At 34.8% G+C, this 20,291-nt stretch overlaps 1 protein-coding gene across 5 annotated transcripts in view; it reads left to right on the top strand.

The window, feature by feature from the left end:
- Positions 1-20,291, top strand: part of lig (ubiquitin-associated protein-like lingerer) — a 465,599-nt gene that overhangs the window by 188,695 nt on the left and 256,613 nt on the right. For all 5 annotated transcript variants that reach the window (XM_090403755.1, XM_090403757.1, XM_090403754.1 and 2 more), the window contains exon 9: positions 11,315-11,403. In XM_090403755.1, coding sequence (XP_090259881.1) covers positions 11,315-11,403 — 89 coding nt within the window. The remainder of the gene's footprint in view (positions 1-11,314; positions 11,404-20,291) is intronic.

Genomic DNA, 20,291 nt, shown 5'->3' with positions numbered 1-20,291 from the left:
TATGAAAGTATAATTTTTTCCCATATGTTATGTGCCATCCGGTTGTGTTCAGCTCTCGGTAATCTTGTGAACAAAGGCTCTCAATTTTACTCGACCTCTTGTCTTTTCTTTCAGCAGTTGTAAATTCAAGATGATAAGTTCTTTTATGCTGTCCGTATCCAATTTTTTTGTGGTCTTTCTCTCCTTCTCATGCCCTCATCTTCCTCAGCATAACTGTGTTTTCGAGTGATTCATCTGCTTACATAATATGTCCAAAGTACATTAATTTCTTCTGTTTAGCAATCATTGCCTCTAAGAAGCATTGTCTTTATACACTCTCTAAAACCTTCTTATCAACCATGGTTTTTGTCTTTCTTCTTAATAATCCAGCTTTTACATTCATACAACGCTACTGGAAATTGCATTGCTTTACTCACACCTGCATCTTTCATAATTTTTGTGAGGTTTGACATTTAACTACATTTGTAACAGAATTTTTTTGTGATTTTCTATTTCCAGATACTTGGCAAAAGGGGATTTGCCAAGTATCTGGAAATGGCAATTGAGATGGTAATAAGCAGGGGTAGTATCTAAAATTTCCAAATAACTACCATCCAGTTGCTCTGACCTGCTCCTTGTGCAGGATATTGGAAGAATGGTTAACACTTTTCTTTTTTACTTTTTGGAGAGAAACAACCATTTCTCCAGAACACTTATCTGGCTTCTTAAAATATCACTGTACTACTGATCATCATGGCGAACCTTTTTACCCAGGTGTGTCAAACATCTTTTTTTTTTTTTTTTTTTTTAAATATTGAACGTTGTTGATGTACCACTTGCATACATGCATTATAAATTTAACTACAGTGGTATCTCGCTAATCCGAACCGCTTTAGTCCGAACCCTCCGGTAATCCGAACTGCGGTTTGAAAGTAAAAAAAGTTTCATTTATTATTTTTATTATATTTATTATATATTATTATTTTGTGTACTATTATTTTGCCTCCAAACTGTACTCTATTGTTGCAACCAACAGATCAGAACATAATACTGTTTTATGTTATGTTTTTAAATGTAATTAAATGCTTTTAAATGTAATTTCCCAAAATTATGATGTTACCACATCAATAAAAAATGTAAATTTGAAGGATGTAGCATTCTTAATTGATGTTGCTTGGGAATCCTCAAACCTGAAGCAATTCGAGTATCATGGAGAAAACTGTGACCTTCTAGAATTTACGAAGATAACTACGGTGATAGACAAAAAGAGGAAATTCAAAACGTGCATAATTTGGTTAAAAATATAAATTCAGATGTTGAAATTTCACGAACAGATGTTACGGAATGGATTACAGGTAGAACCGAAAGTGAATTCGAAATCAAATCAGATGCTTAAATTATAAATATGATGCTACAGAATGAATTAGCAGACGATGATGACGATAAAGAATTCAAAGAAAAAAAAAGTAAAACATGAAGAGGCAGTTGACAGTTTTAATATGTGTATAGAATGGGCTATTCCACAAAGTTTTATTGCTAATGCAATAAGAAGCATTTGAAAAAAGTTCAGCTTCCAAGAAGCGAAAGAAAATCAGTGACTTTTTTTTACAGAGAAATTAAAAAAAAACTTTTTTGTGTTATTTTGTGAAACTTTGTTTTGTGTGTTGTGTACAAGAAAGTGATATTTTTTATGCAAATGAAGTTATATGCTGAACTATGCAATTCTATTAAATCAAAATCCTCAACAATAAAGATATATACAAATTAAATTTTTTACTAAAATAAACATATTACTTTTTAAGTTTTACATTACAGTACAGTAACTTTTTTTTTTTTCCTATGAGTTACTTCATTTATTTCCAGAATTAAATTGATGTACCACAAGAATCTGATAATTTTTGTCTTAAACGCTAGTTGTTGTTGTCTCTTGGGCGAAAATTCACTGATCCGAACTTTTCGCTAATCTGAACGAGCACGGTTTTTATTAGTTCGGATTACCGAGATACTACTGTACTTAATCATAGATGGTGACGTATACATATCATATTAGGCTATTTATTTAATAGGACATTGATATACAATCTATGAATTCATATTATACAATTAATTTAATAAACTGAAATTACTGAAATTAGTTTTTTCATCAGAATACCAATATTTTTCAACATCCACGGTGTGTCACCTGAACCCTCAAGTTGTCAGTGCTGACACGCGTGTCATAGGTTCGCCATCACTGCATTAGAGAGATGCTTTCCTCAAATGCAAACATCTAGTATTGGTTTTTTTCTACATGGAAAAAATATGACACTGCTTGCAGATTTGGAATACTGAAAGATACATAATTTTGGACTGGGAATCTCCCTGAAAAAATTTCTTATCTAACCAAATCTTTTGAGCCTAGGTGGGTACTGCCCTCCTCCTCTCCTATAACCAAGAAGAGTGATTCTAACAAGGTTGTGCCACACTTTTTGCAATCAGGGTCAATTCAATAACAGAACAACTTCCTCCAACAGTAAGTAATGCCCTATATATGGATGAATTTACCATCTTCTGTGATTTGTGTAATATGAGTCATAGAAACACAGCTGTAGCAAGCCATTGACCATCTCTTAAAATGGGCACTTTCAAATGGGTTTTTCTGTTGCAGGCATGTCACAATCATTAATCCCAGTTGCACTATGAGCCAAGTTCTTGGGACTGATATTTGATAGTAAACGGACTTTTCTCCATCACATATGTCAGTTATAGGACTAGTGCTGTAAAGCAATGAACATTCTATTCACCCTATTTTTTGCCTGCTGGGGTGCTGGTAGAAGTTCTATTTTTCGATTGTACAGAGCACTGATAAGATAAAAACTTTACTATGGTTCTAAGTCTATACTTCAGATAGGAAGAGTACACTATAATATCTAGTCCTTATTCACACGAGAGAGGAATGATAGTTTTACTTATCCAGCTGAGCCCTCTACACTCAGGCAGATGTTATCAAATTGCCCTACATTTTGAAATTTTTACAAAGAATTAATTTATTCAATCACATTTAGTTATAAATTTGTTTTTATTTTGATACTGTATTGTCGATACTAAACCTTGTATATAGATTTTATTTAATCATTTATGATTAAACAAAATCTATATACAAGTTATATGCAAGTTACAGTATGTTAACTTTTTAATATTTGTATGCATAACTATTTATTAATATCTTATATAGAGAAGTGTGTGTGAATATTTACGACAGTATGTGGAAAGAGATAGGGTCCTCACCACATATTGTTATGCCTGTAGTCAACATGAGTCACATCATGTCCATGACTTATTTTTCACGGTATTAACAACACCACATACACTTTTATCAACAAGGATGTTTTATTAACGCTAATATTTCGCTGATTTTCAAATCAGCATCATCATCAGAGCACAACACACATGTAAACACGACAGTGAGTGAGTGAAACAATATAATTGCAAAAGACAAAAGATCTAAAGTTCTATTTTTGGCGCCCTCTAACGGGAAAAAAAAAAAGCAGTTATCCAGGAGTTTTTCTTAGGATAACCGTCTCCCAAATTTTTGGCAAATTAATGCAACCATATTTGTTAAGGTTGGGAGAATTCTTCAAAGCCATTGCTGACTCAAAAAATAATCTTTCAGATCTATAACGACTCCTAAATAGCACATTTGTTTTCCTCCATCTAATCCTGTGTGAAGGAGTGTCCAAAGCGTGGTCTGCCAGTCCCGACTTGCCATAGTAATAGTAGCGAATGTATCTTTCATGTTCTTCCAGGCGGATGTTCACTGATCTTCCTGTTTGCCCATAATAGGCCAAGTCACAGTCACATGGAACTTCATACACTCCTGGGTGTGCTAAAGGGTGAAGTTTATCCTTTGGCAAGCGGATCAGAGTTGCCAGCTTGACATGAGGTTTGAAGGTGGTGCGAAGGCCATGTTTCAACAATACTTTGGGTATCTTTTCCGATATACCTCTGATATAGGGAATAGAAATGGTCATGTTGTATTCTTGTGTATTAGGGGAGGGCAGAGTAATGGGCCTATGTAGTATTTTATCTATTTTGTAGGGATTGTAGCCGTTGGCTAAGAACGTATGGCACAGGTACTGGAGTACAATGACCCATGCTCATGATATACCGTTCCTGCACTTAACACATGGTGTATGAATTAAAAAAGAAATAACCGTTTCTCATTTAGAAATCTCCATGTTAATACTTTTTTTATATTTGTGTTTATTGTATCAATCTGAAGTGCACGGTATTGTTGTATGAAACTAGTAATCTTACATTTTTATGTGATGGACTACAAGCCATGGGAATGTTAATTCTGCATGATATGGTTATGTCTGTACTACTTAAGAGATAATTATTTCCCGATTTGTATCCTCAAGGGTTCTATGAGATAGCATCCTGCCAACAGTTTTCTCTGAAATTAATCTTTTTCCTATTAGCTAAATTATCCTATCTTATATTTTAGTGATTTTACACCAAAATATACGATAATATAATTATCTAATTAATATAAGATAATTATTACAGCATCTATATTAGATCTTGGTCTTCCTCTGAGTCTTTTCTTGCCATTTGCCATCAAACACTTAATTCTGTTTACTTTCCACCCCCATTCTGTTTAAGTTGAGAATTCATCTTAGGTGCTCTCACTTTCCATGGGCAGATATAATCAATGTTCTCTAAGAAACATGCTGTGGTTTTTTAACCCCACTGGCACATTAGTTTGTTGAAGTATATAGGTAGTAGATGATATTTGTTGTCCGGTTTCATGACCACTACCATGCTTAATTAGAGTCATGAAGCAAATTAAAAAAGAACCATGTTTGTTTTTATGTTGAAAAAGCAGATGTCTAAAGCTAATAATTAACAAAATTTCTTTAACTAATTAGAATACGAAGAAAATGTTCCCCTTATTTGTCAATGCATCTTGGTAATCTGTCAATCTTTATTTGGAATATTTTGAAAGAATTGTCCTGAACTTCGAACTATCAAACGTACAATATGGCACTATGTTAACATTTTCTCCATTTGGCCACTTTACAGGGATTTGTTAGACATGTTTTAGCACATTTCAGCAGCCAACATTGAACACCAATTTCCATTGAAAAGACACAACTACTGAACACAGATGGTATGTGGGTGACAAATGCAGAAGAGATAGTTTACTCTTGAATGGCCATTTTGCTAAAAGCTATTAACCCAATGTATGCAACACTAGTACCTCTTCACTGGATGAAGAAACTCAGGTGTTTGAAAAGGAGATACCAGAGCTGTTGCACAAACTAAATAAGAATTCAGCAGTAGAGACTGATGGTATATCAGCACAGATGTTGAACGAGTGTTCAGTTGAACAGGCTATATAATTTGTGTCTTGAAGCAGGGAAGATTTCACAGGAGTGGAAAGAACATATTCTAATCCCATTGCACAAGGGTGGAGCAAAGAATGATGTATCCAACATCATTCTAACCTGTTCCCCTTATTGGCATCAATAAGGGGAACAGGTTATTTCTAGTACTAGAAATTCCTACCTCTGGAGTGGTGGTGAAGGTTTTAGAAAAGTTGGTTAGGGCTTGCATATAAGAATGGGTTGACAGAATCTATACTCTGCAGTGAGCAGTATGGGTTTACTAAAGGAAGGTCATTTTTGAGCAACTTGTGCACATTAATTCTATAATAATGGTACTGTTGAGTTAGAGAAGGGGAATGGATACACAGTGATACTTTTGGATTTTGCTAAGACTTTTTACAGAATACAGCATGGAAGTCTGTTGCATAAATTGGAGTATATAGAATTGGATCGATGTTCCCTCTAAGCTGTGCGCATGTGCACGTGCACATGTTTTACAACTAGCACACAAAGCAAAAAATATGTGCACACTAGATTTTCAAGATGAAATTAAAATTTATTAATTAAAGAAATTCCCCCTGAACATTAACCTATAAATTCTTTAAAAAATACGGTAACTTGGCAATGCTCAAGCCTATAACCTCGCATTTTTTTATTACATTCTCGAAGTTGCATAAAACTTATAAATTATTAACAGTAACCCTATTTGAGGCTATCGAATATCATATAGAATGGTGCACGGTTTATTTACATCTCAGGCCCGACTCATGGAAAATTCCCAAACGTGATTGGCCGATCAAATTAGTTCAAGATCATGATGAATTAAAACAATGGTTTCATAATTTTAATAAAAATAATTAAATACTTTTAAAAACTTAAATTAGAGTATGATTAAAAATATTGTAGCGTTTCAAGATTCTCTAATTTTTAAAAGGAATTTTAAAATAGTAGACTAAATAATAACATTCGTGTACACGCATTGAGATACAACCAAGTTAATTAAATCTAGCCTCTAAGCATATCTTTTAGCTCTTGTGTTGTCCTCAGCGATGTTTAGTGTTGTTTCAGCTTTTGCCTTGCCAAGTTATTCAGTGAATAGTGTACATATGTAAATTTATAAAAACAATAAAAAACATTCTTCAAATAACAAAATTGCAAAAAATTGATGCACCATGTCAAATTCAAAGGAAGCAAAAGGTGTGAAGCGAAAACGAACTGCTAGCTGCTTTAAAAGTGAATGGCTGGATGAAATAGTGAAAACTGCTACGCCAAAAGCTCATGAATTGATAAACATTCAGCTGCGTGAAATATTTATGTATGATGCTACAATTGGTGTTGTTTGTATTTATTGTCGTGATGGCAAAGGTTGCTGGGGATTTTGCTAATGGGAAGAAGTTTGATGTCACTTGGAAGTTGGACTTTTTGAAACGCCATTTGACAAGTAAAATACATCCGGATGGTGTACACAAACTTAGGCAACAAAATTGTTCATTGCCAGCTACAGGAGTACTGCGTATGCTATGCGAAAGTTCAGATGACCGAGAGAGAAAACGATCAAACCCAGAGCAGATTAAAGTTCTTATTGACAGTGTCTTATTAGTTGTTAAGATGAATAACTCTTTACTTTCAGTTCAACATATTAATGAACAAATGATATCAAATTTTACACAAATGGTTGTATTTGCTCTTCAATATGAGCAATTTTGTGATTTTGCAAAGTTGATGGATATTGGAGGAACCTTCCTTGCATTTAGTGCAGACTGTGAGCTAGGTTTTAGTCTAATGAATCAAATAAAAAACCAACTTAGAAACCATTTAGGAGAATGTCATTTGGATATGCTAATGAGAGTTAAAGGTTACCAATTATATGAAAATTCAATTAATTTAGATTGTGTGTATAAAGAGTGGGTGAATGCCAAAGACAGAGAAAAAATAAACAGAAGGTATAACTAAACAAGATGAGATTTAGTAACAGACTTATTATGAATGTTTAACAAGGTGAGAATTAGTAATGGGAATATTTTATTATGTATGTTTAGAGTTATTTGCAAAGTTAGAAATTTAATTAAAGGCAATCAGTCACTAGTGTTATCTTTTTTTTTTTTTTTTTGTACTTTATTTCTTACTTCTAATCAGATCAATATTAAATACATATAAAATATTTATGTTAGCTCTGTGATTGATGTCACACAACTTACTTGGTGATGGTAATAATACACACATCTAGAATCATATCTAGTACAGTCGGTATTGTGTTGGCCTTGCATGTGCGAAGTCCCCGGATCGAGTCCTGCCCAAGGCTTGTGAATCATGATTTCTGACTGTTTACTGGGGGAGGCTACTGCCGTGTGTGGAAACACGGTGGGGAGTTGGGGTGATCTGACTGACGTCCCATTGACATCAGAAGGTAAAGAGTGAAATAAAATCTTTTAACTTTTTTTGCTTAAATGGTCAGTATGGTGACTCGTATGGGTGCGCACATAATTTTCAAAAGAAGGCAAATTTTGCATACATGCAAATTTCTGTGCACACTCACAGCAAAAAATTAAAGGGAACATTGGATTGGATTATAAAATGTTGGCATGGATAAGAAGATGGGTTACTGATATATGTGTAACAAGAAGTGATATATGCGAGATGCGAGTCTGCAAGATTTAAGGTAACCAGTGGTGTACCACAAGGATCAGTCCTTGAACTGTTTATTAATCTGTACATTGATGACATTGGGAAGGATTTGATAGGCAAAATACAGCATTTGCTGATGATGTAAAAACAGGCAGGGTAATCAGGAATGCAGGCAATATGCAGTTCTTCCAGAAGTATTTGAATAAGATGGAATTATGAGGATGTGAAAATGGCTGTCAGCTCAGCGTTAATAAATGTAAAGTCATGCCCTGTGCTGTTATTAGATATCTATTTTCATATTATATGCATGGATTATTATTATTACTACATGACATCTCCAAGGAGTCCAAAGCCTCATCGAGGGAGGGCACCTATGCTGCAACTCTCTGCCTCCACCATTCATTCCACATTCGTGCTGCTTCTGATCTAGTGGAGAGAGTGCAGAGAGAGGTATAGTGTGTCAACTTTGGACCTCCCTAGTTTCAAAGAATGGTAAAAAACTGAAATACGGAAATATGTAAGGTTTAGAATGTTCAAATGTTCCAGAGACTACAAGTTTCATCCAGAATTTTTTCCTGTGTTTCAGTATGGTGGTGTTGCTGCTGGACAAGGCTGTCATAGTTTTAAACATGGCAAAAAAAACGCAAGTTGTGTGGTGGTTAGCTGAGCTGAAATCAATCAAAGCACTGCAGCGTAAGTTCCATCAGGTATACAAAAGGCAGCACCCAACCCCAAGGGTCTCTGTTTGTGGAAAGAAAATTTCTTAATGACAGGAAGCATTTTGAAACAAAGTGGAGGTGGGAAGCAGCCAATATTGGAAGAGAAGATACAGAGGCTTTGCAGGAAGCCCAATAAAATCGGTTAAGACAATGTCATGTGAACTGTACGACACTCTCGGCCTTTTACAAGGTCATCCATCATAAGTTGCATTTTACATGCATACAAAGTGTAGGTGTTGCAGGAAATCAAGCAAAACTATAAGCCACTGGATAATGTTTGCAGCTGAAATTCTGACACATGTCAACGACAATCCAGATTTTCTTTCCCAGATTTGTTTTTGGGATGAAGCCACTTTTCTTGTCAGCAGAAATGAACAGGCACAATGTCAGGATATGGGTAAGTGAAAATCTTCACTGATGATGATGGAACACGTGCGTGACAGTCCCAAGGTAAATGTCTGGTGTGGTGTAATGCAGAACGCTATCATTGGCCCTTTTTTTTTTCCCCTTGGAAAGCAGTATCAACGGAATGATTTACTTCAACATGCTAGAAAATTTGATCTTTCCACAACTCAAAGACTTGCGACCACACATCCTCTTTCAACAGGATGGTACTCTGCCAATATGGCGGGGTACCATCCTGTAGGTTCCTGCAACTCTTGACAGTATCTTCCCTCAGTGGTAGATCAGATGTCGAGGACAAATTTCCTGCCCACCACAATCACCTGATCTTAACCCACTTAATTTTTCTTGTGTGTGGGAACAGTCTGTGCAACTAAAGTGGACAGCCTAGAGAACCTGAAACATCACATTTCTGCTGCTGTCCTCCATTACCCCTGACATGCTTCAGAGAACCTGGTCAGAGATAGACTATCAACTTGACATTTTGTGTGCTACTAAAGAAGTACATGCGAAAGTATATTGATTTTATTTACAAAATCTTGGTGAGTGTTCCTTCTCATTGTACAATTTCAGCACCATGGTCCATACACTGAAGTAGTATTAACATGTTGAAACTAGGGTGGTCCAATGTGGAAGAGAATGTATTATTTTCATAGTACACCCTGTATGTTAAAAAAATGATATCAGGATTATGGTACACTGATTATGAAGACATTCAGAATTTGTGTGGAAACAGGTGTAAGAGGGAGTGATATGATTGAGACTTACAAATTTGAAAGCATCATACAAGATTTCAGTTGATGGAATTTTTCATTTCATGGATGGCGGAGAAAGGACAAAAGGGCATCCTTGGAAGTTGAGAATGGATGCTATCAAGAAGGGAGTGAGAGCTAGATTTTTCTCTCAGAGTGGTGCATGATTGGAATTGATTGCCATTGGATGTTGTGGGTGCAAATAGTGCGAATGAATTCAAGAACAGCTATGACAGATGGTGCAGTTAGTATGTGGCCACCTTTGATGAGAGAGAGACTTCCAGGATGTCTCTCTCTGGACGTCTCTTATGGATAATGATAACGTCCCCATTTTTTGTTCATTTTCTTCATGTAGCATTCCCATCTACCTTCTATAAGAAATGCTGAGGACAAGTTATATATATATATTTATATTTATGAAGAATTGAATGACTAGAACCAAGATTTAAGTAAAAAGGTTTTAATATAAAAATACTACTAGTTTCGACCTGAACAGCCTTCATCAGGTGACATTATAAAAGAAAGAAAAAACACTAAACACTGAAAGTTAAAAGACTATGAACAACATAGAGAGTCTCTATACATAATTAGCATGAAAACGTTGTAGTTGTATTTAAAGCTGTTCTTTCGTTTGTTGCATTGTTGGGAGAGTGCGTGCTTGCAGCATCACGTGAACACTAGTACATGATTACAGCTGAATGACTATCTGGGAGGTTGTAGCTGAAGTTATTATTTAGATGAACAGGATTGAAGATGATTTCTCTAGATTCCACAATTTTTCTCTCTAGTTCATCATTGCAACGGAAGATGTTAGTAGATTTTTCCCAGCAGACTTTGTGACTTTGGTTTTCATCATTAGGATTAGCCGAGAAAAAGATATGACTTAATAATGCACTGGCTCACTGTCTCTTGTAAGTAGTGTCCCTCATGTGTTCTTCCATACGCAATTTGACAGATTTGTCTGTCTGCCCAAAATAAGGAATATCACAACCACACAATATTTTATATACACCAGGGTATTTGAGTTGATGATGACAAGGTTTTGGGTGGCTTATTAAGAAACGGATCTTTGGAAGTGGAGTGAACAAGGTTCTGATATTGTATTAGCTAAAGGTTTTTAATTAAGGTTTTTTTTTTTTTTTAACCTTCACTGTGTAGTGTTTTTTCTTTTTTCTTTCTTTTATAATGTCACCTGATGAAGGCTGTTACAAGCCAAAACTAGTTGTGTTTTTATATTAAAACCTTTTTACTTAAATCTCGGTTCTAGTTATTCAATTCTTCATAAAAATATGTTAACTGAGTTAATGATCATTCTTTCATATATATATATATATATATATATATATTTTTTTTTTTTTCTTCTTCTTCAAACATATATATATATATATATTTTTTTTTTTTCTTCTTCAAACAGTTGTGTGAGAGAAAAATTTTATGCAAAATTTGACCTAACTTGTTTTCATTTCAGCTGACAGAAACAAAAGTTTTTACTCCCAGTACCAGCGTGCAGTCCAGTAGTATAACAGCTGTTGATGCTTCATCTTCTGTGACGCAAAAGTAAGGCATCTTACAGTAATAGTTTCACAGTATTTTGTGTAAGAAAATCTGATTTGCATGAAGTTCACGATTATCTTATTGATAATGATTGTTATGAAATGAGCAATTGGTCTGATGGTTTTTAATGATGCTGCACATTATATAGTCTTGAATTTTCTCAACATATTCATGATTAGCTTTTAAAGATATCTTTCCGTGTTAAATTTTTTATCTTTTATTTTATTTACTTTTTAAATTTTTTTATCTCTGTAACACAGATGAATGTTAACAATGTCAAGTTCTTTCCTAATATCCTCATTTTTAATATGATATGCCCCTTGATGTACCACCTTCAGTCCCCTAATCTTTCCCAGGACTTTGATATCTCTAGTTTACAGTTTTTGATCAAGAGTTTTATTTCTAACCCAGCTCTCAGATCCATAAGATAAAATTGGTTTCATCACTGTCTTGTATACAGCTAGTTTAGTGTCTTGACTAATCTCGCTTTTATTCCATATAAATGTATTCAGTTGACTTCCTATCATATCAGCTTTACTAATTCTGTTGTTTATTTTGCCATCTTTTCTAAATATTGTGCCTGAATAACTGAAATGTTTTACCTTCAGGTTCACCATTCAGGATACAGTTGAGGTTTCAGTGATTCGACCTATTTTCACTGTCTTTGTCTTTTTATTGCTGATTTTCATACCAATTTTATTACAACAGTAATTCAATTTAGTCAGAGAATGTTGTAGACTTGTTCTGTATATATTCAGAAGAATGGCATCTGCATAAAGTAAAGTCCTAAAATTAATTCTGATATCAGATTTAACACTGCTTTCCTTCATAATGTGATCCATATAGATGATGAATAAAAGTGAAGATAACATATACCCTTGTCACACACCTGACTATCTTTCTGTGCATCCTTCATTTCTAACTGCTGATTTACAACTGAAATAGAGAATGTGTATTGTTTGATATAATGTACCATTTCTTGGCACCTTGTCATATGCTTTTTCAAGATCTACAAAACTTAAATACAGATTCTTGTTATATTCCCATGATTTCTCAACTATTTGTGTTCAAGTGAAAATTGGATCCTCTTTTTGGACTGAATCCAGCCTGTTCTCCTCCACAATTTTTCTTAGCCATTTCTCAAGAATACTTGCATAAATCTTATCAGAACCATCAGTGGAGAAATTCCTCTGTAATTGCTACATTCAATTTTATTTCCCTTTTTGTAGATTGGTACTATGAGTGCTCTGCTCCACACATCTGGAATTGGATCCTCTGACCAGCCCTTCTGAAATATGCATTGTAGCCACTGTAAAACTTTTATACCTCCATATTTTAGCCTTTCTGGTCGATATCATCTACTGCAGCTGCCTTTCCAAATTTGATATTTTTTTATTTTGAGTACAGATGTATATTCCAGATGACATTCCTGTTTTCTGCCATTGCTGCTTGCTTCATTCAGCAATCTTTCAAATTACTCCATACATAAAGATCCTCAGTATTTATGTTCTCTTTCATCTCTAATTCATTTTACAGTAATCTTTCCTCCATTTATGAGCTTTTTTTAATTGCCTTCCTGATATTTATTTTCTCTGTTCTTACCAAAGTCTTCCCATGACTTTTGATCAGCTAATTTTACATAATGCTTTGCTTTATTTTTTTCTCTGTATTCTCTAAGAGCACAGCTGACTTACCTGCCAGGGATTTTTAATATGCATTCTTGTTTTCCTTGCCTCTTTAATTTCCTGAGTCCACCATGGAGTTCTGATTTTTCTATCCTGGCAGATTACCTTACCACATGCCTCTAGCTGAATCAGTCAGTTTTCTTTAGTGACACTGAATCTCCAAGGTTTGGTTCTTGCTTTCAAACTCCTTGTTTTTCTTGAATAATGTATTTTTCAGTATTTGAGTCTACAGTTCACATCTGATAGCTGTTCAACTTTGATTTGTTTCAAAACTTTCTTACACATCCTTCTTTTCAATGTGAAATTGATCCTGTCGAGCAGACTTTCATTTCTTGATCTTATTCCCTGTGAATTTGAGCACTGTTTTATGTTGGAACATGGTGCTAGTAATGACTGGTACATGTCCTGAGCAGAAATCTAGCAGGTATTTACCGTTATTATTAGCTTTGCTTTTTTTCTCCAAATTTTCCCCAAACATTCTTATATGTCTGGAAATCATTTCCTACTCTGCTGTTTATATCTCCAACAAGGACCAACTTTTCCGTTTTTGTTATGTCAGCTGCCTTCTCTAATGTTGAAAAATTTCTCCACTTCTACCTTATGTGAGAACATAACTACAAATAAGTCTCATTATCCAGTTCCCCATTCTGATATTAGCCTGCATCACTCTACTTGATATTGCCTGCCATTTATGAAGATTATCCTTGTATTTAGTATTTAATATTATAGCTCTGGTCACGAAATGAAAGTAAGCATGAAGCAGACATAGGTTTCCTGCTAAGCAACAAGGCTTGTCAGGCAGTGATAGGATACAAACCATTTAGTGAAAGAATAATAGTTGAAAGATTCAGTGCCCAATCAAATAATATCACGACCATTCAAATATATGTGCTCACTGCAGAGAGTGCAGATGGAAACATTGAGAGATTTTACAGGGATCTACAACTAGAAATTGATGAGGTGCCGAAGCATGATATGCTCATCATTGGAGGAGACTGGAATGCAAAGATTGGCAAAAATAACACAGGATTGGAAAAGGTTATGGGAAAATTTGGATATGGAGAAAGAAATGAACTTGGAGAGATGCTACTGGAATTTGCCACAGACAACAACGTGAGGATTTGCAATACCAAATTCGAACAAAAGGATTATCATAAATGGACATGGCGCTCCTTCGATGGCAAGCACAGGAATATGATCGACCTGATATTAATAGACCAGAAATGGAGAACCTCAGTTCAACAGTGCAGATCATTCCAAGGAGCTGATATTGATTCGGACCACAGCTTAGTAATTGCGAATATAAGACTAAAACTGAAACAGAAGTACAAAGGAAAGTTCCAAAAAGCTAGAGACATCTCAAAACTAAATGAAGACAGGCTAAGAACAGCATATCAGAACATATTGGAAACTAAGCTTCAGACTCCAAGTGAAAAACAAAATATAAATACAAGATCAGAACGACTGACTACAGTGCTAAAAAAAAAAAAACTTCCTCTACAAATTTTGTGCCTGAAAATATCTTCAGGACTGAGGTAAGGTGGTACATCCCTTGGCAACTCATAGCAAAGGTGGACCAAGCTCTAATCACTCCTTGTCTCAGTATCTTCCATAATTCAAAGCTCATCTCCTTGTGGATGTATACTGCTATGCATTAAGGGAAGGAGATGTGCTTTGCATTATGGGAGATACTGAGACAATGAGTGATTAGAGCTTGGTACACCTTTGCTATGAGTTGCCAAGGGATGTTACCACCTTACCTCAGTCCTGAAGATATTTTCAGGTGCAAATTTTGTTTGCTTACACTTGGATAAAGGATTAAACTAAATTTATTATAGTCTAACCAACTGCAAAATAAACTTCCAACATCTTTCTCTAAATCCAGAGTAATTTAATAATAAGGTGGTACACCGGTTGGCAACTCGTATAGGTAAATATGACCTCTCCATTGCTTCTGCCTTAGTGTCACCACTCTGGGTCTGCCTCTCACTGACAAGACCAATAAAGGTCGAAACCGGTCTGGGTAGTGACCCTTCCCTTACCCTTAATGCATAGCAGTATACATGTCTGCAAGGAGATGTGCTTTGCATTATGGGAGATGCTGAGAAAAGGAGTGATTAGAGCTTTGTCCACCTTTGCTGCGAGTTGCCAAGGGACGTACCACCTTACCTCAGTCCTGAAGATATTTTCAGGGTGCAAACTTTGTTTGCTTACATTTGGATAAAGGATTAAACTAAATTTATTATAGTCTAACCAGGTGCAAAATAAACTTCCAACACTTGGTTATACTATAAATTACTTCAACCTTCGTATCATTTCTGGGTCTGGCTCCCACTGATGAGATCTCAATAAAGGTCAAAACTGCTCTGGATAGTGGCCCTTTCCATAATGTATAGCATTATACATGTCCATAAGGATATGTGCATTGCATTATAGGGATACTAAGGCAATTGATATGAAGTCACTAGCCTCTATATACAAGTAGTATAGTTGTAAAGTTATTTCATGTGCACTTGGATAAAGAATGAAATCAAGAATATAATTTCTTGGCATCTTTAATTTATAGTATAACCAAGTGAAAAACTTTCAATATAATAAAAAGAAAAAAAAATAGCAGTTTATCAGCTAGCATTGAAGCGTTATAATTGTAATGGAAAGAAGTGGATCAAGGCCTTCTGTAGGATGAAATTAAATGAATTAATTTTATTATTAAGAGAGACCTTGAGGGAGGCCACATACTACACACACCAGATATCATACTTATTCTTGATTTCAATCACACCGCTTGCACTCACAACATCCAGTGGCAATCCATTCCAGTCATGCACCATCCTATGAGAGAAAAATCTAGACCTTGCCCCCTTCTTAGGCCCCCTTCATTCTCAGCTTTCAAGGATGCCCTCTTGTCCTTTCTCCATGCTCCATAAATTGAAAAATTCCATCAGTTGAAATCCTGTATGATCCTTTCAGAAGTTTATAAATCTCAATCATATCACCCTTCTTTCTCTTGTTTGCTAGTGTCTGCAGTCTACAAATTCTCAATCTGTCTTCATAATCAGTATTCCACAATCCCGATATCATTTTTAACAGTCTTCTTTTTCCAATATATCAGAATCACAATGGAAACCAGGAGACCAGACCTGCACACAATACTCCAAGTGAGGTGTTATCAAGGCCTTCTAAAAGAGGCAAAATGACATCCTTATCTTTACATATGAACATTCGTTTCAGCATTGCAATTTTCTTTCGAGTTGTATTTGCAATCTTTGCCACACGGCCCCTGAACTTCAATTTCCTATCTACTAACATTCCAAGATCCTTAGCCTCATCAATTTCTTCTAGCATAATCCCACCAATATAATACGAAATTAGATATCTAATCATGCCAAAGTGAATGATTTTACATTCACTGACATTGAACTGATATCCATGTTCCCATGCCCATAATTCCAGCCTATTCAAATCATTCTGCAAGTATTGCATATCAGCAGCATTCCTGATTATCCTACCTATCTTTGTACCATCAGCAAATAGCTGTACATGAATAGCAGTGGACCAAGCACTGATCCTTGTGGTACATCACTGGTTACCTTAAATCTTGCAGAAGCACATCCCCCATATACCACTTTTTGATGTCAGCCAGCCATGCTCTTATCCATGCTAATATTCTATAATCCAAACTGATATTCTTCAATTTATGCAACGGTCTACCATGCTGTATTCTGTCAAAAGCCTTAGCAAAATCCAAAAGTACCATGGTGTATCCATTACCCCTTGTCTAGTTGAATGGCAACATTGTTATAGAATGTGAGCAAGTTACTAAAACATGACCTTACATTAGTAAACCCATGTTGTTCATTTCCAAGTAGAGATTCACTGTCAACCTATTTCTGAATGCAAATCTTGACCAGTTTTTCCAAAATCTTCACCACCACTTCTGAGATACTAATTGAAAAATATTTTTTGTAATTCAAAGATACTTTGAAATCCAGCAAAATATTTGCAGCTTAATAAATCATTGATTGATTTTATTATTTTAGTTTTCGTTTCTTACAAATATAATGAAGAATTACTAATAAAAAAAGTAAAAAATTAAATAAATTGAAACATTTCAAAAGGATTTTTTAAGCTTTTAAAAGATTCAAAATTAAAAAAAAAAAAGCTTTAAAATGAACTACAATGCGCGGGGGTTAGAGACCCTCCATGCAGTCGAAAATCCACATATAACTTTTGACTCCTAAAAAACAACAACTAATAGCCTACTGTTGACTGGAAAAAATAACAGACTGATTTGGAGGAAAATTGTAGATAGGAAGTTAGTAATGATATAATTTTTTCATGTAGTACTATCATATCCTGTACACCCCTTGGGGGTACATGGCAGGAATTTGATGATGATGATGACTGGAAACCTTACCTGTAAATTAAGAGTCAGTTAACACATCTATTGTGTGTTATATACTATATTCTTATAATAAAGTAAGCTAGAGAAAAGTAAATGTTATTAACAAAATCATAAGGAAGAGAAAATACATTTACAGTACTTTACTGTATTTATCAATACTGTAGGTTTACATCGTCTGTTTACAAGATGGATTGTCTCCTTGTCAGTACCTATATCTATATTGTCTTATATGATACAAAACACTGTAGATATTATACATATTACTAACACTAGACATCAAAAATTAAAAGATAATGTGAAAAAGAAATTTATATCCATTTACAGGTATAACGATTCATGTATTGATAAGGAAGAAGCAGCAATGTGATTGCTTTATGGTAGCCTAGTGTAATCGATACAATACCTTCACGGTAGTCTAGCTATGTACTAATGAGTGAATTGTTATAAAATTTATATTTTATGCTAATTAGTTAATGATTTAATTTTATGCAGTTATGATTTAATTGCATCTTTACATTTGTTTACATTTCCCTTGAATGCGAATGGTGCCATGTACGATCTGTAACTGTTGATGTGCATACGTTTTGATTAATTTCAACTTTTTATAATAGATTTGTGTATATTTTATGCATTCATGACATACCTAATTTTTTTGATATTTCTAGTCTGTGCGGTTTGTCTGCGAGTTTTTTCAAATTGTTGCAAATCTCATATACGCACAGTTACGTACGCGTGTGTGCGTGTGTGTGTGTGTGTGTGTGTGTGTGAGAGAGAGAGAGAGAGAGAGAGAGAGAATGCTTCTAACTCAGAAAGTTAGAAGCATTCCCAGGAAGGAAGTTCCATTAAATGCTTCTGTCAACTAAGTCAGTGTGTGCTTTGAGAAAATTCCAAGGAAGTGAAGCAGGTGCGTAAACGGAGCTAAACAAAAGACACTGATAGATTGGTAAAAAATATAGAAAATAAATATCAGGAAGATGGCAACATATTATGGCAGCTATTAAGAAAGCTTAGAAATGGAGGAAAGAGTAATGTAAAAGGAATTAGATATAATGTGACATAAAGATTTGAACATGACTGAATTCTAGACAATGAGTGAAGTAATTACTTTTAAAGATTTTATTTCAACTGCTGTTCTGTTATCAATTGCATATTCAAGAGGAATACATTCAGGTGTACATATTAGTACTTCAGATAGAAGAAACCATTAGAAATTTTTGCAAAAAAGAAATTAAAAATTTTCAGAGATACTTTGCACATGAAAAGTTTAAAACTTTAAGAAATAAATAGTGAATGTTATGACAGTTTCAGATATTTTTGAATTCAGTTGAAGAGAATTAGCATTTCAACTCACAATCGTCAGTTTGCCTTTGTCATTGAGTTGCGTGATCTTTTGTTAATATCGCAACAGTCGTATTGATAAAGATGGAAGCAACCAGTAGAGGAAATGTGGGAGTGACAACATTGACTTCCACTCAATCTTAGATTGCACTGGGGTGGAGCAGTGAATGAGGTGAGGTTTAGGGTCTACATGGAGTGGATGGTTGTTGGCTACGATCAGTCTACGGCAAGGAAGATTAAGAGACTATTGTTAGAACTGTTGTGCAACTGGATTTTGAGAGCTTGGGGCATGATTTCACCAGAGATAATTGCCGAGATTTTTTTTAAAAACAGCATCGCTAATGCCCTGCATGTGAGCAAAGATGATACTATTTAGGTAGATGACTGTTTGTTTTAATTTTATTACAAAAGCATTGTCACTAAAGATTCAAATATATCATGTTTAAGCGATTGACCCAGCAATCGCTTAAATAATGTTGATAATTAATATTTAAATACATCATCATCAAATTCCTGCCATGTACCCTCAAGGGGTGTACAGGATATGACAGTACTACATGAAAAAATTACATCATTACTAACTTCCTATCTACAATTTTCCTCCAAATCAGTCTGTTACTTGTCAAGTCTCCAACATTATCAGATCTTATATTTCTATTGTCTAAGGCCCTTTGTACTGTATCAATCCACCTATATCTTGGTCTTCCTCTGGGTCGTTTTCCTGCCAACCTGGCAGAGAACACTTGTTTTGCTAATCTTTCCTCTCCCATTCTATTTAAGTGACCATACCATCTGAGATTAGCTCTGCTAACGCATTCCTGGATGCTGACAATGTCAAGTTCTTTCCTAATATCCTCATTTTTAATATGATATTGCCATTGATGCCATCTGTTCACGCCTCTAATCTTTCTCAGGACTCTCATATCTGCAGTTTCTAGTCTTTGGTCAAGTGTTTTACTTCTGACCCAGTTCTCAGATCCATAAGTTAAAACTGGTTTGAACACTGTCTTATATACAGCTAATTTAGTGTTCTGACTAATTTCTCTCTTATTGAATATGAATTTATTCAATTGACTTACTACCATACCAGCTTTGTTGATTCTGTTGTCTATTTCCATGTTTAATTTACCATCTTCACTAAAAATCGTGCCTAAGTAGCTGAAATGTTTCACTTGCTCTACAGGTTCTCTATTCACAACACACTTGACATTTTCAACGATTCTACATATTTTCATTATCTTTGTCTTTTTATTGCTGACCTTCATACCATATCTATTACAACAGTTATTCAATTTAGTCAGAGATTCTTAAGAACTTGTATCAGATTTATTTTAGAAGTATAACATCTTCCGCATAAAAAAAAAGCGTCGACATTAACATCTCCAATTTTGATATCATGTTTAATACCACTTTCCATCATAATGTGATCCATATAGATAATGAATAACAGAGTGGATAATGTA

The sequence above is a fragment of the Typopeltis vanoorti genome, chromosome 14 (assembly GCF_054136105.1).
Source record: "Typopeltis vanoorti isolate ZY-2024b chromosome 14, IOZ_Tvanoo_1.0, whole genome shotgun sequence".
Classification (NCBI taxonomy): Eukaryota; Metazoa; Arthropoda; class Arachnida; order Uropygi; family Thelyphonidae; genus Typopeltis; species Typopeltis vanoorti.
The sequence above is the reverse complement of the archived record's forward strand: the minus strand, read 5'-3'. Positions and strand labels throughout refer to the sequence as shown.